The sequence below is a fragment of the Tripterygium wilfordii genome, chromosome 14, assembly GCF_013401445.1.
Source record: "Tripterygium wilfordii isolate XIE 37 chromosome 14, ASM1340144v1, whole genome shotgun sequence".
NCBI classification, from domain to species: Eukaryota; Viridiplantae; Streptophyta; class Magnoliopsida; order Celastrales; family Celastraceae; genus Tripterygium; species Tripterygium wilfordii.
Window position 1 is genome coordinate 3,643,062 of NC_052245.1, and position 27,301 is coordinate 3,670,362.

General features: G+C 36.7%; 7 protein-coding genes across 9 annotated transcripts; 4 read left to right on the forward strand and 3 right to left on the reverse strand.

Moving 5' to 3' along the window:
* Positions 1-541: 541 nt before the first annotated feature.
* Positions 542-2,740, forward strand: LOC120014111 (cytochrome P450 705A5-like; the record flags this gene model as incomplete). Its single annotated transcript, XM_038866033.1, has 2 exons — positions 542-1,579; positions 1,913-2,740. Coding segments are annotated over 2 exons (1,656 nt in total), but the record flags the coding sequence as incomplete, so codon positions are not given.
* A 1,493-nt stretch (positions 2,741-4,233) lies between these two features.
* LOC120015767 (ras-related protein RABA4c-like) lies at positions 4,234-8,291 on the forward strand. The gene is made up of 3 exons (XM_038868317.1): positions 4,234-4,630; positions 7,370-7,879; positions 7,961-8,291. The coding sequence occupies exons 1-2, from the start codon at positions 4,404-4,406 to the stop codon at positions 7,821-7,823; spliced, it is 681 nt and encodes a 226-aa protein (XP_038724245.1). The 5' UTR covers positions 4,234-4,403; the 3' UTR covers positions 7,824-7,879; positions 7,961-8,291.
* An 877-nt stretch (positions 8,292-9,168) lies between these two features.
* LOC120015473 (transcription factor bHLH130-like) lies at positions 9,169-11,842 on the reverse strand. Its single transcript, XM_038867922.1, has 10 exons — positions 11,673-11,842; positions 11,308-11,400; positions 11,123-11,215; positions 10,859-11,021; positions 10,397-10,813; positions 9,926-10,254; positions 9,675-9,845; positions 9,532-9,597; positions 9,385-9,453; positions 9,169-9,285 (listed from the first exon to the last, which is right to left on the reverse strand). The coding sequence occupies exons 4-10, from the start codon at positions 11,001-11,003 to the stop codon at positions 9,214-9,216; spliced, it is 1,269 nt and encodes a 422-aa protein (XP_038723850.1). The 5' UTR covers positions 11,004-11,021; positions 11,123-11,215; positions 11,308-11,400; positions 11,673-11,842; the 3' UTR covers positions 9,169-9,213.
* A 2,174-nt stretch (positions 11,843-14,016) lies between these two features.
* On the reverse strand, positions 14,017-19,951 carry LOC120015178 (SURP and G-patch domain-containing protein 1-like protein). 3 transcript variants are annotated; one of them, XM_038867424.1, is made up of 9 exons: positions 19,795-19,951; positions 18,612-19,070; positions 17,673-17,799; positions 17,432-17,538; positions 16,932-17,090; positions 15,717-15,851; positions 15,269-15,481; positions 14,532-14,710; positions 14,017-14,391 (listed from the first exon to the last, which is right to left on the reverse strand). In XM_038867424.1, the coding sequence occupies exons 2-9, from the start codon at positions 19,024-19,026 to the stop codon at positions 14,365-14,367; spliced, it is 1,362 nt and encodes a 453-aa protein (XP_038723352.1). In that variant the 5' UTR covers positions 19,027-19,070; positions 19,795-19,951; the 3' UTR covers positions 14,017-14,364. The 3 variants fall into 3 exon arrangements, with proteins under 3 accessions (XP_038723352.1, XP_038723354.1, XP_038723353.1); XM_038867426.1 differs by having other exon boundaries at positions 18,612-19,053; positions 19,795-19,925; XM_038867425.1 differs by having other exon boundaries at positions 18,612-19,094; positions 19,795-19,916.
* Positions 19,952-20,713: 762 nt separating this feature from the next.
* On the forward strand, positions 20,714-22,357 carry LOC120014112. The gene is made up of 4 exons (XM_038866034.1): positions 20,714-20,794; positions 21,357-21,549; positions 21,661-21,939; positions 22,095-22,357. The coding sequence occupies exons 1-4, from the start codon at positions 20,714-20,716 to the stop codon at positions 22,355-22,357; spliced, it is 816 nt and encodes a 271-aa protein (XP_038721962.1).
* Positions 22,358-22,898: 541 nt separating this feature from the next.
* Positions 22,899-25,094, reverse strand: LOC120015585 (glutathione S-transferase T3-like). The gene is made up of 3 exons (XM_038868071.1): positions 24,984-25,094; positions 24,330-24,763; positions 22,899-23,597 (listed from the first exon to the last, which is right to left on the reverse strand). The coding sequence occupies exons 2-3, from the start codon at positions 24,633-24,635 to the stop codon at positions 23,526-23,528; spliced, it is 378 nt and encodes a 125-aa protein (XP_038723999.1). The 5' UTR covers positions 24,636-24,763; positions 24,984-25,094; the 3' UTR covers positions 22,899-23,525.
* A 585-nt stretch (positions 25,095-25,679) lies between these two features.
* LOC120014812 (DNA damage-repair/toleration protein DRT100-like) lies at positions 25,680-26,972 on the forward strand. The gene has a single exon (XM_038866886.1). The coding sequence runs from the start codon at positions 25,736-25,738 to the stop codon at positions 26,846-26,848; it is 1,113 nt and encodes a 370-aa protein (XP_038722814.1). The 5' UTR covers positions 25,680-25,735; the 3' UTR covers positions 26,849-26,972.
* Positions 26,973-27,301: the final 329 nt, after the last annotated feature.

Consider the following 27,301-nt stretch of genomic DNA (forward strand, 5'->3'; position numbering starts at 1 on the left):
AGAAGGGAATCAATGGACCTCTAATTTCCAAAAATTTTCGTCATCTTATTCGGAGTCAAAACTACATAATTTAAAAAACAAAAAAAATGATAAATATCCCAACGATATGGTATCCCAGAATCAGTTATCCCGACTGCTAAAACTGGACTCACAAAATTTAAGTGAATATGTGTGCTCCACATTAATGTTGAACTCATAAGATTAAGTGAATTTATGAGCTTCACATATCACACATAATATATATGAAATCTTATGCGTACAAATAAAACTCATTAACTGAGATAATTGGGATACCATCCCTATTACTTAAAACAAAACAAGAAATTTGAAAATTAGGGAAGAATAGATAATTAAATTAAGACACTACATCACTACCTTATTTTAACTTTTAAGGCCTCCAATATTGATTGCCTATTACAATAAAAGCCGCCAGCCTCCACTATAGAATGGAATGATAAAAATACAAAAAATTCCACACAATTATTCAAAGTCCGGTGCCTCCATATCTTCTCCCGCTTTGACCATGTAAATATAATATTATTTCTCACTGGCCACCCTCTTCGTCATCATCAGAAGCTACACAGAGAGTCATTTCTCTTATAAATCAACATGGCTTAGCGTTCATCATCTGCCACAACCTTCTTCGCAATCTCCAATAGTCATGGCCACCATCACTGACATCCAATACTACGTCGTTCTCTTCTTCCTCTGGCTTTTCTCAACACTTCTCCTCCAATATGCATTCAGAAGATCCACAAAAGGAGCAACCCATCTCCGCCTCCCTCCTAGTCCACCGTCTCTTCCGGTCGTTGGTCACATCCACCTCCTCTCCAAAGACATACACATATGTTTTCAAAACCTCGCCCGCAAATATGGCCCTCTCTTGTACCTCCGATTTGGATCCTTCAAGTGCCTCCTCATCTCCTCTGCCTCCGTCGCCACCGAAGTCTTTAAGTCCAACGACGTGGCTTTCTCTTCTAAGCCGTTCTCTGTTTTGGGTGATCGATTGATATTCGGGAACACGGGGTTTGTTATTTCTCAGTACGGAGATTACTGGAGGTACATGAAGAAATTGACGGTGACGGAGCTTCTCGGAGCGAGACAGCTGGAGAGGTCACGCAAGGTGAGGCAGGAGGAGCTGCATCGGTATTTGCAGAGAGTGTTTGAAAAAGCGGGTGTAGAAGAGGTGTTCGATGTTGGGTCTGAGTTAATGAAGCTGACGAATAATACTATTTGTAGGATGGTTTTGAGTACCAGATGTTCGGAGGAAGATAACGAGGCGGAGGAAGTGAAGGAGCTTGTTGAAGGGTCCTTTGATTTGGCTATGAAGATGACCATGGTGGCCATGTCAGGTCCCTTAAAGAAAGTTGTTGGCAAGTATTATGAGAAGGAAGATAAGGATATAAACAGAAGGTGTGATGAGTTGTTGGAGAGGATGTGGAAGGAGCACGAAGAGAGAGCAAAGCGAGAAGGGGTTGATAGGGAAGACAAGGATTTCATGGATATTTTATTGGAAGCTTATTATAATGACAAAGCAGAGTTTAAGATTACCAGGAACCAAGTCAAAGCCTTCATTCTGGTAATAATCTCTTCTTTGGTTTTCTCTTAATTGATTTATATTCATCTCGACGCTTAGAAAAAAAATAAATTAAATGGGTTTAAATTAAAACATGAGTTTCCTCTGTTTCGATCAACAAAATGAGTTTCCTCTGTTTTTATGTTCTGTTTTCTTAATTTGTTTTATGTTTCTGTTGATTTGTTATGGATAGATCAATTTACTGATAAATTTTCATTGGAATTTAAACCTTTTCTTTCTTCATATGTCAATCCATCATGAAATGGAAAGGGAAAGAAAAATTAGTTTGGAACCTGTTGATATAACCTGAAACTTATGCATGTTATCTTGTTGCAGGACATTTTCATTGCAGGAACGAGCACATCTGCAGATACTATGCAATGGGTAATGGCAAATCTGATCAACCATCCGGATGTTCTCAAGAAAGTGAGACAAGAAATTGAATCAGTTGTGGGAAACAGCAAAAGACTGGTTGAAGAATCAGATCTTCCTAACTTTCCTTACTTGCAAGCTGTTGTGAAGGAAACTCTGAGGCTATACCCACCAGGGCCTGTATTGCCAAGAAGAACCAACGAGGACAGCAAAGTTTCAGGCTTTGATATACCAAAAGATCTAATTGTGGCCTTCAACGTTTACGCCATAATGAGAGACCCTGAAGCTTGGGATAAACCTAATGAGTTCATCCCTGAAAGGTTCTTGTCTTCCACCAAAGAACAAAATACCCAACTCGTCAATTTCATGGCATTCGGTGCAGGAAGAAGACTCTGTCCTGGTTCAACCTTAGCACTCACCTTGATGAACACTGCTATAGCAAACATGGTTCAATGCTTCGACTGGAAGGTCGGTATAGACGGCGATATAGTGAATATGAAAGCAGGAACAGGCTTCACCTTGGCACTTGCCGAGCCCCTTATGTGCCGCCCGGTCGTTCGTTTCAATCCATTTGCCGGTTAAGCAGAAAACTAAAGATGTCTGAAGGTTTAATGAACCAAAATTAGGCTTTCACTCTCCATAATAATATATCCTTTGTAGGGGCAGTGGTGTTTCTAGTCATGTTCTGTTATGTTACTGTGTTTTTCTTTGGCATGTTCATACGAACTACAAGAAAATAACAATGTGTTTATTAAATTTTCTTTAATTTGGATGAAATTTTTTAAATTTTAACAATACAACACTTCAATGTAAACAGTGAGTTGTTGAATGAGAAGTTGGTCAAAATATAGTGAGGGATGCATAACACAGAAAAATATCACCCGTAGTAGTAGTACACTATATTATTTTAACTTGGTGGTTGGTACTTAAATAATTTAGCAAGAAATTAATGGAACCACAATCACAATATACACAAAAACAGTTTCATGCAATTTTTGGTCACCAAAAAAGTATTCAATTTCCAACTCAGTTTCAATTTCTAACTCAGTCACACCTAATGTTCACATGTTCCAACTTGAGAACCAAAAGTTGAAAATTATTTTGATATGTACACAATGACAGATTTCTCACTATTTGGGTATATTTCTTATATTGATTTTTTTTATGTCTTATCAACAGTTTGACTACCCCGAATAATAAAAAACTACATGAGCCCCGAGACCGAGAGTGCGTATTGAAACAATTTTCAATTTGGGTTGTCAAGTTGGAACGTTTGAACATTCGGTGATCGAGTTAGATATGATCAACTGATTCAGTGATCAAAAGTTGTATTACCCCAATACACAACCACTTTAGAGTTTGGAGTGAGTGAAGTACTTTGATTTTAGTCATCTAACGGCCACAAAAATATTGAATGGGAATGGAATAGAAATCGATACAGTTGGAGTTCAACCCTTTTTTTTTTCTCTCTCTCTTGGAATTTCATCACAAACAATTTTTGTTGGTATGCTTGTTTTCCATGTATTTTTTGTTATTATTTTCCACAAGGAAAATAACTCCAGAAGATTGTTCTTTTTAAAAAAATGGAAAAAAACCTACTTATCGAAGAAAAAAGAGTCGCCTCCTTTCTCTCTCAAATTTTCTCTCAACCAAAATTTATCTCGTAGTACAGATCTGAGGAGAATGAGACCACCACCTCCTCCATATACCTTTTTGTAGTATGTCATTTTAGTTTTGTTGATTTGTTTATGGTTCGTAAATCTAGTCTACAATCTCTATTATGTTCAATGAGGAATACGTAAGGTTTTTTTTCACCATACCGTCTCTTATGGAGATGAAATATAATTATTCTCATTCAACTATCATGAATTCTTCCTAACATAAGTTATGTTGGTGTGTTCTAACGACACATATTTGGTGCACAGTGATGAAGCTCTTAGATCTGGTGGAGATGATATTTCTTAATGAAGGGAAAGCTAAGAATATTGATCCAATCCATGTGTATTGTTTTGTTTTCTATTTTTGTTTAGTCTGTCCGAGTTATCTAAACTCTGACAGTGTTATTCAGGTATATCTCTGTGTTAAGTCTGATATTTGTTCTTTGGTTTTGTAATTCCTCTAACTATGTTTGAAAATTTTTAAGCCGCTAACGTGACATTAAGTGTAACATTTGCTTTTAAGTGGATCCTACGGATGTTTTTAATCGATGACAATCCCAAGTAAAATAAGCGCCAACTCACTTTTCTCTCTCTGTTTTTTTGCTAGTAAAATATTAGTTTCTTTCTGCTGTTTCCCATTATGTCCTTCTTCCTGTGGAAATCCCCCTATTATTAGCTTATCGTTAGATCCATTTTTCATTTCCATGACTGTTTCTCTCTGAATCTTAGAGGTGGAATTTTCGGAGAGCTGATTGAATTGAAGTTGATCAGGTGTTCGAAACGATAACGTAACAGAGATGCCTAACTTGCAAAGTAATTTCAATCAGAATATTGACTACGTTTTCAAGATCGTACTGATCGGGGACTCTGCAGTCGGCAAATCACAGCTATTAGCGCGATTCGCGAGGAACGAGTTCAGTGTTGATTCGAAAGCGACGATCGGAGTTGAGTTCCAAACGAAAACGCTTGTCATCGATCACAAGACCGTCAAGGCTCAGATATGGGATACGGCCGGACAGGAAAGGTAAATTCCACTTTTTTTGTTTATTTATTTTATGTAATATGGATTTTGTTTAATTCCAGTATCAGGTTTGTATGATTTTTTCTTACATTTATTCATTTAAATATCTCATTTTTCGCATGGCCTGCAAATTTTGATGTAGTGTAAATTTTCATGGTAGTACCCTTACCTGAGTTATGTCTGTCCAACTATTAACTGCAATCTTAGGTGAAGAAAAGGTTTTGATCAACGTTCAGGATAAGAGAAAATATGATGTAAAGTCACCTCTCATAATCTCATTTGTTGAGAAGGGCTTAGCGGCTTATTTTGTTTTTTCATTTGGCCTGAAATTTGAGCATGCAGTTCCATCGATTTTCATTGGCAAGAGAGGAATTTGTTATCAGTTTTTTTTTTTTTTGTAAATGATGAAAAAATGGTGAATTGAGCAGCTTTTGACTTCCTCTTCGAAGATATTTGCTTCTTAATTCAAGCAAACGCAATCAAACACTGATAATTCTCGCTCATTTGGCTTGAACTGGAGTGAGGCCATCCTTTTTGGGGGTTTTATTGATGAGTTCAAAAGGCGGAATGAAGAAAGAAGAGTTAGATTAAGAACTTCCAATTGTCTAAAACATGGAGATGAAGTAAAATAGAGCTTTTAATGGGGAACATTTACCTAATCTGAACTTTTAATTTTAAACGGCTATTGACATATTTTCTAAATGAAAATGCTGTCATCATTCCTTCTCGCGTGCATAGTTATGAAATTTAGTATTTCCTTTTTTATCATCCTAGTTACATGCTTCTTGATCTATAGAAGTGGGTTTTCATGCCCAAAGTTTTAGTGCTTCCGTGCTTTTTGATTCAAATGTAGCATTCAAGAAGAGGACAATAGTTTGCTAGGATTAGATAATATGAAATAAAATTATTTGGATTCTTTGTGTGATATTACATACCAGAAAGAGGAAGAATAAGGACTTGGTATTATATTTCTCTCTCACACTTACATGTCTAGATAACACATAAGTTCTGTTATGGGGGTTCATTTTTATATTATTTAGCCATTATTGTGATCTTTGATTGCCATGTAAAGTAAGACACCTAGTCTTTGATGTCTTATAGTCCTGCTAATTACATATCTACTGTCTTATTCCCAGGCGAACATGTGACTCAGTGGTAGAGTTGTAGTGGTGCAATTTAGATGTCACATGTTCAATTCCTAGAAGCAGTCTCTCTACATAGTATGTAGGGGGTGAGATCTTCGTACATTCTGTTTGTCCCCGACCCCGCCCATTGCGGGAACCTTATGCACAGGAGTTGTTTACGTTACTGTCTTATTCGGTTATTCCCCATCATTGTATCTGTTGTGTAATAATACTCATTCATAAAATGGAATTAAACCCAATCCACATCCTTTCCCCCATTTTCTAGGCAGAGCAGATGTATTTTGCTTGAAGGTCTTTGAGAACATCAACTTCTCTTACAGTTTTATTTTATTTTTTTTATGGTTTTTATCTTATAGTTGGTATCTGGTTTGATGCACTCAGCTTTTACTTAGTAATGTTTTGTATTGAATCTGTGGCTCCCAAGATTTTTAGTTGCAGGAGTTAGTGCTTTAAAATTACTAGTCTTAGGTTCAAATCTTACTAGTTGATTGGAAAGATGATGAAGTTAATATCCACATATCTATGAATCTGGATTATGGAATATCTATGAATCTGGATTATGGAATTATTTCTGCAACTTAATATTTTAATCTTTGTTCTGCAGAAGTAAGATAAATTCTTATCCTTCTTTATGACAATTAATAGATTTAGTGATTGGTCTACTTGTGTGTTTGTTTCATGGAAATCTCACTGTAGGAAAACTTAAAGATTTTCTTGTGCTTCTTTGAAGGAAATTAATTAAACATAAAAATTAAAGAAGGAAAATATAGCTCAGTCAATGATGATAGGAAGTTGTTTCGCTGGAAAAAACAACGTTTAGGGTACATAGACACGAAGACAACAGACGCTGTCTCTCATGGACCACTCCAGCAGTGGACCAATCTGGCAGTCGATCACTTCGGAGGCATCTCTTGGACCACTCCGGCAGTGTCTCTCTGTTTTTCTCTTTATTTCTATATCTATTTTTTATGAATAATTTCATAAACATCGTTCTTTTTCCAAATTCTAACAAAGGAAACTAACTATTTTCCAAAAAAGTTACTTTTCTAATATGACATTTTCCAGCGGACAAACAGTTTTCTGTAAAATAAATGGATTCTAAATCTTAGTCTCTTCCTTTTTCCAGTCTTCATATACTCTTGATTGGATCACCCATCACACTTCTCTGTTTGTACTGGTTGATTAATTTTTTCAGACAAATCATGGATGTGTGGCTGGGACAGCTTCTTGCTTGTTCTTGTCCACCCGAAGAGGAAAGAGGAACACTAACAATGATGGAAACATACTTAGTTAATGGATAATTAGCACTGACATATTAGAATGTGTAGTAGGATTTTCAGTACTCTCTAGTCTAACAAAGAACACTTAATTGGCCAATGAATGCAAACAATCTTAAAACCGGAATGAAACGGCTTGGTGTTGCTTGTGTGTTGGAGTAATGGTACTTAATCTATATTACGTCTTCATAATTTATGGCCTTTTTATTAGTGATCCTTTACACATTGTACACGTCATATAAATATTCATGCTCCTGTAGCATATATGAGCAATGAAAATCTTTTGATTGTTCTTTGTATTCTCTTGGTCGTAATCTCAGGTACCGGGCTGTGACGAGTGCTTACTACAGAGGTGCAGTTGGGGCGATGCTAGTGTATGACATAACCAAGCGCCAGTCATTTGATCATGTGGCAAAATGGTTAGAGGAACTGCAGGGACATGCTGATAAAAATATTGTAGTCATGCTTGTAGGGAACAAATCTGACCTTGGAACCCTTCGTGCCGTACCCACTGAAGATGCCAAAGAATTTGCTCAAAGGGAAAACATCTTCTTTATGGAGACATCTGCCCTAGAGGCCGTTAATGTTGAAGAAGCTTTTCTTACAGTCCTTACGGAGATATATCAAATTGTCAGCAAGAAAACCCTTGTTGCCAACGACGAGGCAGGATATGGAGGGAGTGCAACACTTCTCAAGGGAACCAGTATTGTTGTCCCTGGTCAGGAGCCAAAGTCTGGGACAACAAGTAGTTACAATTGCTGCAGGTCATCATAGGACTCGTTTACTTTCACCTAGTGAGACAAGGGTTCTTGCTGCTTATACCTTTCAGGGTAAAGTTGCCATTATTCTATTTAAATGCAGATGCACGTGCCTGCACATGTTTCAGATGACTCATTTTTCTCATCTTGCAGGAGAATGATGTATGATACCTACCAGGTTCTTGTACATTAGGTAAAGAATCCACTCATTTTCTTTCTCTCTTGTCTTTTTTTTTCCCATATAAATTTGGTGGGTGATTGTCATACAGATTTTGTAGAACCAAGCTTTTAATTGTTGAAATGGGATGAGCATTTTCCCTGGAAATGCGTATTTTAATGCCAAACAGACGCTTGTTATGATTGCTGTTTAGATCGATCATGCTGCTAAAACAGCTCAGCTTTTTACATTTGTGTACATGGGAGATATGTCAATTTGCAGTTAAACTGAGTTCAAAAGGAAAGGAGGAATATACATTACAACTCTCTTTTCCTTGTCTCTGTTTTTTCCGTTACAAAAGTACTGCTACCATTAAAGTGGTTCTATTGGGACTTTGGCCTCAAGACAGCATATTTCTGCTAGCTTATCTCCGTGTCCAAGCTGTATGGCAAACCATATCGAAGGAGAGGAGGCCGTTTCAACACCAACTCCCATGGCTGATGATGGCCGTTTCAACCTGCCCTTTTAATCTTTTATGCTGATGTAACTCTCAATTGTCTGCATTATCTGATCATTTGCATGCTTGTTTAACGTCTCTTCAATAAAATATCATCATTTGTCAAAGACATGTCTCTTTACGTAGTGTCTCATAAGAGTCACCATTACCTCTATAAATGGAGTTTCCACTCCAAATCATTTCATAATTTGTTCATTCATTTTATAGTTCTAAAACTATTTTATAGAGTTCATAAAAAGGAGTATTATCACTTTGATTCATCATTGATACACAAATTTGTATGCATCTTCCATTTGTGTGTAGTGCGATCATTTTATCCCGGAAGTAGAGTTCATAAAAACACTTTCCTTTTTAACATTGGAATCGAACATTGAGCACACATATGACTAACTCAGTTGATTGTCAATCGAGTCACATCTCGTTGGTAAAACACTGATTTGTTTTTAGCTAGAACCCACCCAAAATTAATGATTTGAAGACGTATTACATGGAGTAAAAAACCTATACTTCTTTTACATTATTTATTTGTCAATGAGATTGAAATTGCTACACAAAAAGGCATCAGCCTTTATTACATTTATATCTCACAATAAAAAGTGTAAAAGCAATACAAAATTCTGCTGCACACAGTCCCTTACAATCCTAAACTTCTACACATGACTAGTTTTGCCTTATGTTTCCTTTTTCTTTTTTTACAATCTGCCTGTCACTATCTGTACAGAAACAAAATCATCAAACTGAAGCATTTGAATACTGCATTTGTTTACTTAAACATCGGCACTTCGCTTTCGTATTCGTGAGCATCTGCACAGGGAAAAAATTGTTGAAAAGAAGATGAACAAAAGTTGTTGAAGGTTGTGTGAATTTGATTAAAGGAAAGGGTGTTATCAGCTTTCAAATTACCTTGACATGTTTCTGGAGATCTTGTATGTACTGAGCCGCCAAATCTAACATATCCGCGATGTTCGTTTGCTGGAATAGAAACTTTTAGTGTCTAGTGAAGGAAAATCTGGTACCAAATGAAAACAAAAAATCTAAATCTAAAACTACCTTGTCTATTTCTGGGAAAAGCTCTTGCAGTTTTCTCATTCTTTCACTAATTCTGGTTCTTCTCATCTAAAATTTTGCATTAAAAAGGGTAAATATAAGTCCATGAACCAAAATTTACAATTGAATGAGGATGGATAAGATACCCTTTCCGCGATGCTTCGTGGATGAGTAGCGCAACCTCTCTTGGCTCGAATTTTACAAGGAACGGTGCCTTGAAATTGCAGAAACTTCTTGATAGCAGCCATCTCGGAAGAAGTCTTAGGCAAACTTAAATGGTGAGTCAAACCAAGGGTGCCATTTAAAGATCTACCAGTCTGATCAAAATATTGCTACCATCAATTAGTATACAAGAATTAATGAAATAAATACGAAAATAATCTGCAGATGCTCCTACCTGACTTTCAAAAGGGTTTAAAGCAGAGAAAATGTTTCCATCACTTTCTCCGACTCTTTTCATGCTATCGAAGGAAGTATCATTCGCAAAGTTGAGATGGCAATTTCCATTTCTGGAATTATAATTCCCCAAACTTCCATTCCCAGGGCTACTTGCACCTCTCCACTCATCTCCAGCTTCAGCGATTTGAGGCATAAGTCTCATACTTGACGATGATGCCACGGATGGAAAGTTCATAGGATTGTTCAGCCTACTATTCATTGAACAAACTTCTCCTTTTATTCCACCAGAAGCTCCGAAATTTCCCAAATCTCTCCCCATGGAAAAACCTGTTAGTCATGGACAGTAATTACTTGTTAGCAATACAAAATAATAACCAACAATAGAAGTATTATTAACTTGGATGTAATTTAAAGCATAAAAGGCTCAATTCTAACAGAGATCAAGGGGAAAAAAAAAAAGTATCAGTACCATTGTCAGCTCCTGAATTGGAGAAAAATCCAGCTGGTGAGCTATTCTGCCTAAGAAGGTTGTTGCCATTTCCACTGCCCATCTTTGGTTGCGTAGAGTTTTCCGTCATAGAATTCATGACACCAAATGAGCAATCCATTTTTGTTTCATTTCCCAATCTCTGAACTGGTGAACTCTGATAAATCATCTCTGAACTTCCAGCTGAGGAACCATTCCAATTCTTTGGAGAATCCGGCACTTCTTGCTTCATTGATCTCTTCCCATATTCGTGAAGATCGTGAGCACCCAACACACCCGTACCATTCATGAATCTTGTCAAAATGGTGTCTATTTCAGGACTTGAAGATCGAAAACATCGATAATCCTCACCAACACCATCGCTATTGCCCCCATTGACAAGGTTCTCAAGGAAAGAGCTTGGTGCAGAACGAAATCGCATTAGACCAGAATTGTGATTCTGGATTTGTTCATGTTGATGATGATTATGATCATTACTATGATTATACTCATGGTGGTGGCGATTTAAGTCCATGAAGTCTTGGTTTTTCCGAAAATTCCCATCTGGATACTTGAAACTAGGGGTGTGCAGAAGACTACTACTGGTCATGTCTTTTTAAGAAGAACCCTGTAAACCATCAATGACAAAAAAAGATTTCATTCTTCTTCCAATTCTTTTATCTTCTCCTTTTGAGTTTAAATCGTTGAATTGTTCAATAAAAACAATACCTGAAATCCTTCAAAAAGTGGCCCAACGTGAATCCTGCTTGAGTAGTTGAGTCCCTCCAACTTTCCTTGAACTCCAAAGTTGATTTTTCTTCACTACATGACAGAAATAGGACAAAAGAAAAACATTAGCTTATTCTCTCTTCTCCACTCTTTGCAAGCTTAAGTTCTTGACAATTCAACAATACCTGAAGTGTTTGACAAAATGCCTCTTAGAATATTAATGCTCGATTACTTGGACCTCTTCTAACTCTTCCTAACTCAAACTTGTTTGTTCTTCACTGCAAAACCACATAAAAGAAAGATCAGATTGTTTGTTCAATGCAACTAAACGTCCATTGGAGACATGACCAGCTTCAAGTAAAAGAAAACCCAGTTCAGGAAACTTTCTTGAACTTTGTTTCTGTGCTATAAAACATGATTTCAGCAATAAAAGTATAAAATCAAGTGGAACAAAAACGAAATACAGGTCGTCTTCTTTTTTTTCAAACCAAATTTCTATTACCATTTGAGCACTAAAAGGTCTGGAACTTATTTCATCAGAAAAAAGTACCTCAGGTTTCTGGGTCTGAATCTAGATCACCCTTTGTTCCCCTTCAAAACACTGAAATCAATAACATTAAAAAAAAACACAGAGAAAGTGAAGAGAGGGAGTATCAGAAGCCAACAACACTGTTCTATCTCCTGCCTCCCGAGTCAGCTTACATTTATCAACTATGTCATTAACTTACACCCTTCAATTTCTACTTAACTACACAAATGCCACATATCACATGTAAGGCCATGTTTGTTCAACAAAATACCCTAAATTAGTAAACAAAAGTTCACGAGACAATGAGGTCTGTTGTTGTTATTAGTATTATTTAGAAAACAAAAGTTATCTAAATAAAGTATATAAAAAAGGTATTGAAGTGTGTACGTGATGCTTAACTTGGAGGGTACTCCTTTAGGTTAAGGAAGAGGCAATGGAAACAATTTTGGCATCCTGTGTTTTCAACGAAGCTTGTGAACACATTGACTCTTGATGGAGTAGAAGCAAGCAGCCAAATCTTCCTATATATTAAAGAGAACCGACAATGAGACTTCAACTAAGGTAGAGGGACCAATAATTATTAATTAAAATCCTTAATCAATTGATTTAAACATCTAATAATGTGAATCAGGGAAACCCAGTATACTAAAGTGATCATCCTATATTGTGTTGATTAATTAGTTTTTTTTTTCCTGATTTACTTAGTTGTTTTTATATTAATTAATTAATGTTTAAATCTAATTAACTAATTTCGTTGACATTTATAGAAATGTCAACCCTATTTATGAGGACAAATGTCAACCCTTTTTAACTTATTCATTAAAGTCATTACCTGTCCTGGTAATGAGGGTCCATAGTCCATGTATATACACAAGCTCAATGTTTGAAATATTTGCTGATCATTTGAATTTAAATATAACATATATAGTGGCAATGTCAAATACCTTAATATTCCTAAATTCATTATTGAAGTTATAAAGATGAATCTGAATATCATTTGCTCAATTAATGGTCAAAATAAAAAATAAAAAAAAATCCCCCACGTGTTGATCAGAAAATTTTGAACAAATTTTGGTGAAATTTGGCTGTGCAATTCCATGTATTTTTTAAGAAAAAGAAATTATTGAACATTCATTCGTCAAAAATGATCGGTCTCTACTAGATCTAGGATCTCCATCACTGTGCATCAGGTGTGGTGAAGAATCCACGACAGATGGATGAAAAGATCCAGATTTCACCTCCAAAAGACAATGTGGTGAAGAAATCCTGAAACATTCCCTAGTCAGCACAAACAAAGAAAGAAAACAACAAATCAATATAAGAGAGTCGTAGATTCATATTGTGGTTACTCTTTAAATGCAAATTAATTATTTTAAAGGAAAAAAAAAGTAAAAAGAAAGAGAGCTTGGTTTATACCAAAGATCACAACCTTTTTAATCCTATTATTCTATGTCACTCTCTGGCCAATGGAAAAAGAACTAATCCCATATATATTCTTGGGCATTAAGTGATAAATCTAGCTTCCCCATCGTGGTTCCGCCTTATGTGGAAGGAAACAAACACACGTGAAAGCATCTTTCCTTCTACTTCTGGTTTAAGATTTTCAGATTTATATTATAGGGATCTTAGAGATGTTGTTGAATTTGTTCCAAGATTCCTGTCCATTATATTGATAACAATCACTGCCTGTATTCGCATCCCTTTCATCCTTTAAAAAATGTCATCTTAATAGAATATATATATATATATTAATTTTTTTCTCAAAAGAACAACATAAAATACACACCTATACACCTATGTTTTCATCATTGATTTGGAACATGTTTTCATCATTGATTTAGAACATGTGGGATCCAAAACAATGAGACGGTAAAAATCCATCCCTCCACACTTTATCCACTTTAGACCAATTCATATTGGCCCGCACGACTTTGTTTTTCTAAGAAGTTACCACATTCCAATATTATCTATCGAGTTCCAATGGGATTAGGTGCATCTCCTTCAAGGAAAAACACTTGTTACTAATTTAGAAATTTGACCTATTATATAATATATTTCACATATTCTTCTGAGCCATGTGGGACAAAAGACTTATCCCCTTCGTCACTTGATAACTCACCCAACACCATCAAAGTTGAGTGTTACAGAAGCTCACTTATCCTTTCACTTATCCAAGCACTCAAAAAACGATCCACATTTTATGTCATTACTTTGCGTTCGCATGCGAAAATTCCTGTGCCTATAACTATATATATGCATAATCAAAACCCATTTATCAAACCACGTGAGTCAAGGTTACCATGCTTCACTGAGATTACATTAATCAAGACATAGTAGATGCCAATTAAACCAAACGACACAATGATTCGTAAGCAATTCCTCGCTCAAACAAATCGTCAAAGGAGACACCAATTGCCTTAACCCAAAATGTTTGGCTGGGGAAAGTTATAATAAGAACATAATGTATCATTTCCATTTCAAAGATACCTGAACCCTTCTGGGTTTGGATAGCAGGAAAGGAAAGCGAGAGAAAAAGAAAAGGGAAAAACAGGCGCAAAGCATAATTTTCCATCACACACGGGATTCAACAAGAACAATTCCAGATAAATTTGTTCAGTCACACAATATAGAATCTACCATCTTCACCAAATTATAAGAGCAGATTTGATGTCTGATAATTTCTCTTCAACAACGGGCCATTAGTGTAATGAATTCAGTAGTAAGCTTTTCGAGGATTGCCCTGCAAAAAAGAAAGCAGAATACAAATGTGATATCAGAATATAAAGGAGAGTCAGGAAACACAGAATCACCAAATAGTGCGACTTCTATTAGACAGAGAGACGAGTACCACAAGAAAGAGATAAGGAACAGTGATGATACCAGAGGATTTGGTCTATGACGGTAACCAAGCATCATTCGTTTTTTATACTGCTCGTATATGTCATCCTCAGGAGTCACGTCTCCAGGATTTTGAGCACCAACACCAAGGTTGTCTTTCTTCACGTTACCCGCCATGATCGGATCAGCAATACCCTTCATCGAGCCCCCCAAAACCTCACCTATGATTCACAAATTAAAGTTACACGGTTTCTCAAAAGGAATATACAACAGTAGAGCACATTAATGATGCTTAAATAGATATTTCTACAGATGAAAATGCCATCAATATATTAATATTATTTTTCAATTCAAGATATAAAAGGAATGTTAATTTTCTTAAATAGGTCCGAAGCATGCAAGGGCAGGGATTATGGAGCTCCCAGACGGTAGGAGGAAGTATCTTCTATTTAAAGGCGGCCATTACATATGCAATCAGCACAAACACCTGCCTAAGCAAGTCACATACTTGTTGGCCGGTTCGGGCACCAATGAAAACGGCACAAAAATATAATACTCCCAAGTTTCAAAGTAGCAATTAATCAAAATGAACATCTAAATAAAATCCACAAACTGCCTAACTAATTTATCTGCCATTCTTCACTTATTCTCAAATAGTGTGCCCTTCAAAACCCAGAATTTTTACCCTTCTCACAAATTGACACCAATCAGGCACTTAAACAACGTCAGAATGTCAGATTGGTGTGGAGTTCAGAGAGAGAGAGAGAGAGAGAGAGCACCTTCTTTCCAACCCATTTTGGACAAGAGTTTATGTCCAACATTGTCAGCCTGGATTTTTGACCTCTCTGCAGTTTCCTGGGCGGCCTTCTGTGCAGCCACATCATTACAAGTAGCCATGAACTTCTCAAGCTCTTCTAGTGGGATGTAATCACCCATATGATGACCCTTTTTCCCTGGAGCTGATTGCCAACTAGGTTGAGAAGAATTGTCCGCTGTATAAGGAAACAAAAAAAAGGGAAAGCAAAATATGACAAAAAGACACTGTCCAAGCAAAGGGTAGAACCAAATTTATTCAACGTTCATTTTGTATTTTTCCTCTACATAATTTCATAGGATCAGTCTCTTGTGTAAATCATTATAAATTATCAAGAAAAACAGAAGCTAGAACAAAATGCTCCCCCACAACTCAAAAGGAGCAATCAGTTCCATCCACAAGCAAGTTCAAACCTTGAAGAGAGGGAGGCGGAGGCATTTCATCTTTTGATTGTTTAGGCTGTCTCTTCCTCTCTTCTTGAGCAGCCTTCTTCATGTAGAACTCCATCATTGCTATTGGATCTGTACTTGGTGGTGCATTAGAGTCACCTGAAATAACCATAATATATGCATTAGCACCAATTGATTATTTACAAACAACAAACAATTAAGTTATACAGTTGTTAAGTTTGAGTCCTTGTCGTGAAAAGGGAACCAACATGCAAAACAAACTGCAAAACTATAACTAAAGTTAAAAATCAAAGAGGGCCAAACAAGATTTGGATGCAACAAACAAAAAAATGGAATTAATGCTTACATTAAACGAGAAAGCAAACTCACATATCGGACTATAGATAATTTTCAATAATGATTACTGAAAGGAATGAAAACCCCACATTGATACACAAATTTCCAAGTGCTATTCAGGAAACACTGCAATACAATAGTTTTAATATACATTTTCATGCATCTAAGGATAAGCTGCATACAATACAATAGTTTTAATGTACATTTTCACGCATCTAAGGATAAGCTGCATGTCTGCACTCTGTTCAAGAGGTTATTAATGTATTACATGCAATGTCATTTCAAATCACTTAGAACTAACAAACATGTAGAGGTTTTTCTTTTTTATTATGATCTTTCGTTATTTCCTTTATTTTATATGGAGTACTGGATAGATTAAGCATAAAAGGACTTATCTCATCCCATGACACACTCTAAGAAAGGGTTGGAGCATTTTAGGACAAGCAGAGCTTTTTGCTAAAACTAATCAAAAGGAGTTTACACTATTGCTTTTCGTTCTTTCATATTAAAGAGAAAAAAAAAACAGATTTTACTCAAGAGAGTACCAAGGCTGGCAGGCTACCCATACATCATTAAGATGAAGCTCAAAAGGATAACAAACATCAGTGTTACAGTGTTTGGTTTGGAGAACCAAAACCTTAAAGAATATAGCTAAAAACTAGAGAATTCACACGAAATTTTCTCTATATTAAAAAACTCAATATTTCTTTCTAGGAAGATCAGCCAGTATGCTCCTAGAGGGATGGGCTCTATCATGTTTGCTTCTTTACCCCACTGCTTATAGTTAGGGTGCAAACATCGAGTGAAAACAACTCAACGTAAAATACAATAATTGGTGTAAACAGCTACTTATACATATGTTCAATAAACGTAAACCTTTACCTGCCCTTCTCATTGATGTTGATTGAACTGAAGTAACTGAAGCTTTAGACTCCTCATGCACCTCATACAAAGCAGAAGCAGGGATTTGATAGTTTGATTGTTGCTGCAGCGACCACTGTGAACCAGTTGTCGCCTTAGAAGCCGAAGAGCTCAGACCGGCTACACAGACAAAAAGTTTACACTATTACAATGTGACTTGAAGGAGACAACTTTAATAAGACTATCAGTAACCATAAATAACATCACCGATCTTCTCATAGACCACAATCCATGCTACGGATAAAGATACAGAACTCCCGAAATAGCATAAAATAAAATAACATCATGTAAACACTATGTGCTGCAATTTCAAATTCTAGCAACCGGAAAATAGAACCGAAAAGAATCAATGCTCCTTCCCAGTGTCATATATGATCTAATTAACGCAATCAAAGGGAAAATTTATTGAAATTACTATTTAAATGAATAGCAAAATGGTATCTTCAGTTTCAAGCACTAACCGCCTTGAGATATTCGGGAATCCTCTGTCTGTGACAGTGCCTTTTCCTCCTCAGCAAGTTGATATTCATAGTATTTGTAGTCAGCACAACTCTCATCAAATAGAAACCTAGGAATGGCATAAAATGCAACAACAAAAAAATTAAAGCACAAAATAGAAGAATAGAAGCAGACTAATGCCCATGTCATTCCAGTAATAAATTTTCAAAATCCCAAAAAGATGGCAGTAGATAAGGAATATACTTAAAAGGTGTGTCTCCAGGATTCTTCTGGCGTGTAACATGCTCAAATTGCCTTCCATTTTTGGCAACAAAACTAGCTAGTTTGTCAGCAACTTTCTTCACTGCAAGGTCACTTGGGGAAGGTGGTGCTGCATATCACTTATAAAACCGATTAATACCAGGAGCATGAACAAGGGAATGCAAATTACTCTTGTAGCAGGCGTGCCACATATTCCAAATCTTTCATTGAACATCTCTTTCCAGCAATGATGTTTGGTACTTAAGCTATAAGCTGCATTCATGAGACAAGAAATATTCAAGAATGTTTTTCCTCTTCGTCTATCATTTAAGAACAGGAGAAAGAGACCGACGGTTTTCATTAAGGGTACTAGAGATGGGGACAAAATATGAACTACTGAAAGATTGGTAACCCTTTTCGTTTCTATTTTGATGAATATAGAAGACTTTCAAAAACAATTCCCTCAAAACATCAGTATTACTGAGACTCAAGGCAATTAAATTCCGACCAAAAATTCATAAAGTTCAAAGATGATTAAATGTGGAGAGAAAATTTTCAGATCTACATTCTGATAATGTGTTTCACAATTCAAAAAAAATGATCTTAATATTTCCCTAATCAACCATTTCAAAAGATGCCATACTATATTCGCGAGAATAATATGCATTTTGGCTAATCCGGCCTCATGCCTCATCTCTTCATTATTTTTCATAGTGTAATATTTCAAATTAAGGATCGAAGATTCGAAGATAGAAACACCGCCAATGCGAACTGCCGTTTATGGTGAAAAATAGTATGGGAAAAACACTCTATTGCCCAGGGAAAAAAAAAGCAAGAATTTCAACTTATCTAGCAGACTAGCACAAGCATGACAACTAGGAAATCCGAAAAAGATCTCACATGTATTCAACAAAAAAAAAAACATGTATAAGCAATAATTACCAACATCCACTTGTCTTGATGATTGTTCAGATAACTCTGACTGACCCAACTTCTGCCGTTTTGCTGTTACATCACCAGATATGTTTCTAGCATCCATTTCATCTTCATCATCATCTTCATCTCCACCCAACTTAACAGGAGGTGTCACAAGCTTGGACTTCTGTTTCAAGCTGAATGCAAGTTTGCCACCAGATGTTGGGGTGGTCTTGCGTGTATCACTAGTCTTAGAACCCACAGCGGTTTTAATAATGGAAGGTTTACGTGTTGCAGGCCCCAATATAACTGTCTTGGGTTTAGAGTCTACTATGGAATCTTTCTTCTCAGTTTCCTTCTCCTTACCTTGTTGGAGCTGTTTAAATCTCTCCATAAATGAGCCATCATTAACAAAAAGGCTTGGAGGCGCTCTTTTGTCCATTGGCAAAAAGATAAGTGTTCTTTTATGCTGTTTACACGAAATCACTGTTTGACAATAAACCTTTCAAGCTATTTAGACATTGAAATGGATCTTAGGTTCCATTTTGAACTTAACAGGTAGCAAGTTGTATTAAAAATTAAAATTTGGTACAATTCACATAAAGACACGAGTCATGCGAAAGGGAAAATTACTGAGTAGAATGCATTATTTTAGTATAAGATCTCTTTCAAATGCTTCCGCCAAGCACTAAGCAGTCACTAAATTTGTTCAAACAACAAACACCCAAAACTTTTGTCTTTGTTAAGTAAGGTACTTGGGAGCATATACACGGTAGAATCTCACTAAGAAAATAAAAAACAAGTTCATACCACAGTGAATCCATTCAAGTAAACCTTGACAAACAAAAGACTAAACCAATGTCTGAACAGCAACAACTTACAGATGTGAACAAGTTCAGATGCAAATCACACTCAAAACATCCCAATATACACCGGTTCAATAGTAAATTTCCCATAAATTTCATAGCAGCACCTCCACCAACAAACCCTATAATCTAAATCAATCGAGTAATAATGAGCAGCCAAGACGTCTACCCAATTCTTCCTTTCAACTCAGCAATCAAAACCCTAACCTATCCACAATCACATATTTCGAGCAAATCAAAAAATCTAAAACCGATACACATGAATCAGAACCCTAAAGTCTCCTCCAGATCAAAACTCAATCAACACATAATCATAACAGACAAAAATAATTAAAAATTATTACCTGGTAATTAAACAATATCGGCCTCAGGAAAATCTCATCCGCTGATCTTCGGTCGATGAGAGATCGCTAATGGAGAAAACCACAATCCGAAGCGACCTGCGGATTTGCGACGATGTTCGGTTATATGCTAGGATACTTTCGCCATTTTAATTTGACCTCGTTATTTCTACGAATTTCTTAATGTGTCAGTAAGATTTCTCTAATTACAGTATGACCCTAATATTTGGACAGAATTGCTAAATGGGCCAGAGAGTATAGGTGATCAAGGAGGATGTCGGTTCTCGGCCCAATTAAAATGCAGATTTGGGTCGTAATATTTATTGGGGAAATTTCATTTCAGGCAGTTACTTTAAGAAGACTTTTATGTCAATTACATCACTATTCCCATTATATATTACTGTTGAAACAGTAACATGAAAGAGAAAATCTCAAATCCAAACGATTTTGGCGACGGTTCGCTACATCACCACTACCGTTAAACTCCCCTCACTGAGACGTACAATGTGCAACCAGATTCCTTCCAAAACGACCACCAGAAAGAGAGATCCAAAGTTGACTCGTTTTGCTCGCGTAATGTTACTGTTTGAAACAGTAACTTCATCATGTTACTGTTTCAAACAGTAATATAGACATTAAAAGGTTCATCTACGTTATATAATGATAATATTTTGATTGTATAATTTTACAGTTTCAAAATATAAATGATTAAGAAAATAAGTCAAATTATTTGATTATATAATGTTACATTTCCAAAACAATAACATTGAAACTATATGATCTTAGATCTATACAATCTCATATTTGAACTCCATACATCTCAAATTACGATCTCAGATCTAAAAATATGAAAACGAAGAAGAATAAAAATAAGTAGAAGAATAATAAGAAAACGAAAAAAGATGATGGTGGAGGTGCGACAATGGAGATGGAGGCTACGATGGCAGTTGTGGAGGTGGAGGGCGATGATGGTAGTGGTGAAAATAGAAGAGAGGTTACTAAGGTTATCCAGAGCAGGCACTCTTAACAAAAACTCTAAATATACAGTTTTTACACACTTTTCACAAATTTACAGTTTATCAAAAAGTACATCCACACATCAGACACTCTAAACGACACTCTAAATCATTTAAATATTCATTTCTACAATCACTTTTAATAATTTAAAGTTAATATATTTTACAACATATTATAACATAAAATATTACTATATTACATAATAATCAATTGATATTAATATTAATAATTATTTAATTACAATAATTAAATAATTAATAATATTATTATAATAATATGATAGTTGAAATGTGTGGCTATCAAATAATTTATTGAATTTTATGGCTACCAATTGATCTGGTGAGTTGTATGGCTACCAATGGTGCAGGTGACTTGTGGATATCAATTGTGCAGATGCCTTGTGGCTACCAATTGTGCAAGTGATTGTGTGGCTACTAAATGTTTTTTGAGTTATGTGGATACAATTGAGTTGGTGATTGTTGTAAGAAAATGTTTATAAACAATGCACTTGTATAACAAATTTACAACTGAAATCATAATTTCTCCAGCATACTCTCATATCAATGGATTTCTTTCCAAGGCGTAGAAAGAAAAAGATAACAGCGGACTCCCCTTTAGATGACGATGTAGTGGAAACACTAGCAATTGGTTTAGCTGTGGAGTTCGAAGGATCGTCTTCTAATCGTGGTTCTGGACAATCTCGATCATATATCAATCGAAATACTTTGTCAGGCCATGATCGTTTGTTCCACGATTACTTCTTAGATCATCCAGTATACTCTGATGATCAATTTCAATGAAGGTTTCGTATGAGTCGTACTCTATTCATTCGAATCCAAACTGCGATTGAAGCATATTCACCATATTTTCGACAAAGGCGTAATGCAGCTGGAAAATTGGGCTTGTCGTCTCTTCAGAAGATAACAGTTGCGCTTCGGATGCTTGCATATGGAGTATCAACTGATTTGATGGATGAATATATAAGAATCGGGGAGACAACAGCAATTGAAAGTCTTAAAAAATTTGTCAAATGTGTAATATCTGTGTTTGGTGATGAGTACTTACGATCACCAACTACCGATGATCTCACTAGGCTACTTGCAATGGGCGAAGCCGTGGCTTTCCTGGAATGTTAGGGAGCATAGACTGTATGCACTGGACGTGGAGGAACTGTCCAAGCACTTGGAAAGGTATGTACATTGGACATACACATGAACCAACTACCATTTTGGAAGCGGTTACATCGTACGACCTTTGGATTTGGCATGCGTTCTTCGGCATGCCAGGGTCTCACAATGATATTAACGTCTTGGAGCGATCTACTGTGTTCCAAGACCTGGCCATGGGGCGTGCTCCGGCAGTCAATTATTCAATCAATGGGCACAACTACACAATGAGATATTACCTAGCAGATGGAATCTATCCTACTTGGGCTACATTCGTGAAAACAATTCCTGCACCACCAACACGCAAACTTAAGCATTTCGTAAAATGTCAAGAATCTGCAAGAAAGGACGTTGAACGTGCATTTGGAGTCCTTCAAGCATGATTTGCAATTGTGCGTGCTCCTGCTCGATTCCTTAATACTAATACACTAGACGACATCATAATGGCATGTATCATATTACATAATATGATTGTCGAAGATGAGAGAGATTCATATCAGCAGGTTGATATCTCTGGTTACGAACAAATCAATGAAAGTCCTCCTTTAGTAGTGCCATCAAACAGCACAACTGAAGTGTAGAATTTCATTAATCGTCACCATCTTATAAGAGATAGAGAAGTTCACTCTCAACTCCAATGCGACCTTATCGAGCATCTTTGGAATCGTCACAGTGAAGAATGAATACATATGTACTATGATTGTGATGTTCTTGTCTATGTTTTTTTTAATATGACCAATATTGGTTCATCTGCTCACTATGACCAATATTGTTTAATGAATGACTAAGTATTTGCAGTTGATAAAGTTGTTTTGAAGGTGGCTGACTCAAGTATTCTAATATGACCAATATTCTAACATTACCCACTCAAAAATACACGAGTCCAATTTATAGAGGAGTTGCAGATAAACAACCATAACAACTAAAGACAATGAATCCTCTGTATGGGAAGCACTCAAATTCAATATGTCCAACCTAATAACAAGAAGACAGTTCAACAGAGTGCAATACTATATGCATTAACAAAAAGTCGGGAAACATGATTATACTCTAACGACCCAAGATCATATAACCCGACGTTTAGCAATAATCTCAGCTTGGAGTGATAGCACATAATCACGCTGCACATCACTCAAATTTTGTATATCAGTCATCATTATCTGGAATTCTGTTTCTCTCTTTTGTTGCTCTACCATCTCTACCTTTGCCAAGGCTCTTTGTCTCTCAGCTTCAGCTCTTTGCATCTCAGCTTCCACTCTCATTTTTTCCACTTGAAGTTTCTCATTTTCGATAAGTAAATGATCCTACCATTCCCTCTCAGCTCTTTTACCTTCAACTTCAGCCAATGTCATCCTTTCCTCATGTTCTTTCTTCTTATCAATTGTCAATTGTCCTATGATATCTGAAAGCTCTTTATGATCGGTCTTACATTTCTTTTGCCGCTCCTTTTCAGCATCTCTACCAACTAGTCTCTCTAGGTCAATCGAAAATGATCCTGTAGTGCCATCCTCATCCAAGTTGATTGGATCTTGGGCCTTGTTATAGGTGGAATCAGCATGCTTTCTCTTGGATGAAGCTTGTCCCATATGCAAGTTCCATTTGGGTTGGTGCCTCAACAAATTCCTGCAATGATCAAATTGAAAGTGTGATTTTGTCATATCGTGGTACATTTCTTTAGCTAATTGTATCTATAAACGAAGCACAAACAGAATATCATTAACATTTATGGAAAAACCACTTCAAAAACCAGTAAAACATACCATCCTTCCATCATTATTGACCACAAAAACCAGCATTCTAAAGAGAAAACAGCTACCCTACAAAAACAACACAAACAAAACAGCTACCCTGCAAACCATCATGTGGTTTGAGATCCAAGAATCTCTGTCTGTGCTGGAGGTAGCTCAGGATTAATGCAAAATGTTTGAGATCCTTCAAGAAAATCCCAACTATAACTATAAAGACACCTTTCGTCCATCATTTTATATGAACAAGGATATGGATCCAGCAATTTACAAATACAATATCCCTTTATACTCCACAGCTTACATACCATGTCTAACCAAATTTAAATCAGCACACCATGATGGCAAAAGAAATAAATTCAACAAGTAGAAAAAAACATAAGGTATTGGTGAGTCCAAGTTGCAGCAATTAAATGTACAGGTCACCAGACTTAACACCACTACCACATGATACGTACTTAAAGCAATAACAAAGGATTAGTTGCACCCTCAAACCATGTAAGAAACCATTGTAATTCTTTTTCTTCAGCCCCCTATCAAACTATTGTAATTCATTCATATATGTAACTAAATCATGAAAATTACTAACAAAAATTATAAGTTATATTACCTTATCAATCTCGGTAGTCCCGGATGGTCGGGAATCCTCCACTTGAGTTAGAAATCCACAAAACTTGTTTACCGCAAGTTGGATGGCTGCCCATCGACTACTCAATGATCGGTCTGTACACACTTTATGATTAGAGCCTTTAGTCGCATTATACGTCGTTGTAATTCTAGACCAAAATGTCTTTGCTTTTTGGTCGGTACCTTGGACTGCATCAATGCTTGTATTAAGCCAAGCGGATACCAAATTCTTGTCCTCTTCAATTGAGAAGTTGACACCACGATTGGTAGTTTTCTTTTTAGAACCCATAAATTCTTCACAAGAACTCAATATTTGAACACTGCTCTAAGTGTTGTATGCTACATCATCGATAAAAGGGTCAAATTCTTCTTCATTCAATTGGTGAGACATCCTGCTAACTATTGAAATCAGAGGAGCTGTGGCCAAAACAAGGTTCAATCAGAGGAGCAATAACCCAAAACCCCCAAATTTTACAATACTCCAAATTGAACAAAACCCCCTACCCTAGATGTAGAAACTTGTTCTACGCTATTATCAACTACTCTCTACCTGATATCCGAATGAATCAAAACCAAAATCAATGACCCAAAATAGAGAACTAGTGTTCAATAGAAAGAAAGGAGATCTGAATGATACCTGAGATTTCTAGATGGGTCCAATGTTGGGCTTCGTCGTCACCGGAAGACACCCAAAACTGGAGAGGAGATCGACGATTTCTGAAGATGAAGACGAAAAGTGAGTTTTTTCCGTATCGTTCGTATGTGTAGGATGAGAGAGAGAATTGATTTTTTTTATTAAATAAATGCATGCGGTTGCTACAGTCACACGGACTGCCCAGCGTGTGACTATAGCAAACAACCAAATTACAATTTCTAATCCAGTCACTGATGTGTGACTCAGTTTCCACTACAAGACAAAATACAAACTCTAAAATTAGAGTTCCGTTTCAATTTCCAGTAATTGATGTGGATAGCCTAAGATAAGTATTCTTAGATCTATACCTATTGGAGAATAATGACAAATATGAAATTATTAATTTTTTAAAAGAGACACCTATGTAGAAAATATGTACTTAGGTGGAAAATAGATTTTTAAGTGGACCTATGTATCTAACAGTTATCAAAGTGATACTTATATGACATTTGTTTGGGTTGATTGGATTGGTTATAATGAATCATTAAAATTGGGCCAAAGCCCATGGTTGTATGTTAAAAAAGTAATAATTTAACTTAAAAAACTTGATTGATTTGGGGGCAGTTGTGTCCAATAAGGTGTATATATGAAGCAGCGCTGCTCTATATATATTTCTGTCCATTCAACGTAACTGAACCTACTATCCCCTCACTCTCCCAGTGGCAGACTCACAGTGACTGCACGAGAGAGAAACAATGGCGACCTTCATACACCTTATAACAACATTATTATTATTTTTAGTAGTACTCTCAACCAAGGTGAAATCTTGTCCACCGTCAGATCTCGAGGCGCTCTTGGCCGTCAAGTCTTCCCTCAACGAGCCCTACTTGAACATCTTCAACACATGGACCGGCACAAATTGTTGCAATAACTGGTTCGGAGTCAGCTGCGACCCCACAACTGGCCGAGTAGCCGATCTCACTCTCCGCGGCGAGTCCGAGGATCCCATTTTCCAAAAATCAGGCCGTACCGGTGGTTACATGACTGGTTCTATTAAACCTGACATCTGCCGCCTCGACAAGCTCACTACACTCATCGTAGCCGATTGGAAGGCCATCTCCGGACAAATACCTACCTGCATTACTACTTCCCTCACTTCTCTACGAGTCCTCGACCTTGTCGGGAACCAGATCTCCGGTAATATTCCGGCCGAGATCGGTAATCTCCAGAGCCTAGCGGTCCTCAACATCGCCGACAATCAGATCTCCGGCGAGATCCCGGCGTCGATTGTTAATCTCAAAAGCTTGAAGCACCTAGATCTTAGCAATAACAAGATTTCCGGCGAAATACCCGCTGATTTCGGGACTCTAGTCATGCTGAGTCGAGCATTACTGAATCGGAACCAACTCACCGGTTCTATACCTAGTTCAATCGGTAACATGAACAGATTAGCGGATTTGGACTTGTCCATGAACCAAATCTCCGGCTCTATCCCATCGGAGTTGGGGAAAATGCGGGTCCTCTCGACCCTGAACTTGGATAGCAACCAGATTTCGGGTCAAATACCGCCCGCATTATTGAGCGACTCTGGTTTGGGTATTCTGAACCTCAGCCGAAACGCACTTGAAGGAAACATACCGGATGTTTTCGGTCCGAATACCTATTTTTTGGTACTTGATTTATCCTACAATAGCTTGAAGGGTGCAATACCCGGTTCGTTGTCGTCGTCAAAGTTTGTCGGGCACTTGGATTTGAGCCATAACCACCTTTGTGGTTCCATTCCGATTGGCTCGCCGTTCGACCAATTCGAAGCGCCGTCGTTTTCTAACAATGACTGTTTATGCGGGAACCCGTTGAAGACTTGTTAATGTGTGGTGTTTCGGCCCGATAGATTAACAGTCGTGTTGTACGTGTTTTATTTTGTGCACGTAAATGTCGTAATATTTAGTGTGTTCGTGTTATGATTAATTAAGGTGATTCTAAATGCACATATATCACGCGGGTAGAGACCCGAAAGTTGGAAAAGTCTAGGAGTGATAAAACTTTGTTTGGTCCGGATGACTCAATTTGTCCGACTCATATTAAAATCAAGTTTGGACAAAACTTATATGTCTTAAATTTGGGTCCAAACACAAAATTTTGTCCGTTTTAAAATGCACATGATGAACAGCTTTTCACGAATAGATTCGAACATAAACAAAACAAGATAAAAGATCACGTGATAGTAGATTTGGATTCCACTCACAAAAAGCCATGGTTGTTTCAGTGATTGAATGCCATGAAAAATTAAGAAAACAATGTATATTTGTCTGTATTTCTAT

Bases quoted from the DNA above. Each gene is read 5' to 3' on its own strand.
- LOC120015767 (XM_038868317.1), top strand. From the start codon at position 4,404: ATGCCTAACTTGCAAAGTAATTTCAATCAGAATATTGACTACGTTTTC. The intron at 4,631-7,369 runs GTAAATTCCACT...TCGTAATCTCAG, and splicing joins GATACGGCCGGACAGGAAAG to GTACCGGGCTGTGACGAGTG.
- LOC120015473 (XM_038867922.1), bottom strand. From the start codon at position 11,003: ATGACCAGTAGTAGTCTTCTGCACACCCCTAGTTTCAAGTATCCAGAT. The intron at 10,255-10,396 runs GTACTGATACTT...CATGACTAACAG, and splicing joins CAATTCAGGAGCTGACAATG to GTTTTTCCATGGGGAGAGAT. The intron at 9,454-9,531 runs GTAGTTTTAGAT...TTTCTATTCCAG, and splicing joins TTTTCCCAGAAATAGACAAG to CAAACGAACATCGCGGATAT.
- LOC120015178 (XM_038867424.1), bottom strand. From the start codon at position 19,026: ATGGACAAAAGAGCGCCTCCAAGCCTTTTTGTTAATGATGGCTCATTT. The intron at 15,852-16,931 runs GTAAAGGTTTAC...TGGTTATTTCAG, and splicing joins AACATCAATGAGAAGGGCAG to GTGACTCTAATGCACCACCA. The intron at 15,482-15,716 runs GTTTGAACTTGC...TTCCTTATACAG, and splicing joins TCCGCCTCCCTCTCTTCAAG to CGGACAATTCTTCTCAACCT.
- LOC120014112 (XM_038866034.1), top strand. From the start codon at position 20,714: ATGGAGATGGAGGCTACGATGGCAGTTGTGGAGGTGGAGGGCGATGAT. The intron at 20,795-21,356 runs GTTATCCAGAGC...TAATTTCTCCAG, and splicing joins ATAGAAGAGAGGTTACTAAG to CATACTCTCATATCAATGGA. The intron at 21,550-21,660 runs GTTTGTTCCACG...CTGCGATTGAAG, and splicing joins TACTTTGTCAGGCCATGATC to CATATTCACCATATTTTCGA.
- LOC120015585 (XM_038868071.1), bottom strand. From the start codon at position 24,635: ATGGGTTCTAAAAAGAAAACTACCAATCGTGGTGTCAACTTCTCAATT. The intron at 23,598-24,329 runs GTAATATAACTT...TGATCATTGCAG, and splicing joins GGACTACCGAGATTGATAAG to GAATTTGTTGAGGCACCAAC.
- LOC120014812 (XM_038866886.1), top strand. From the start codon at position 25,736: ATGGCGACCTTCATACACCTTATAACAACATTATTATTATTTTTAGTA.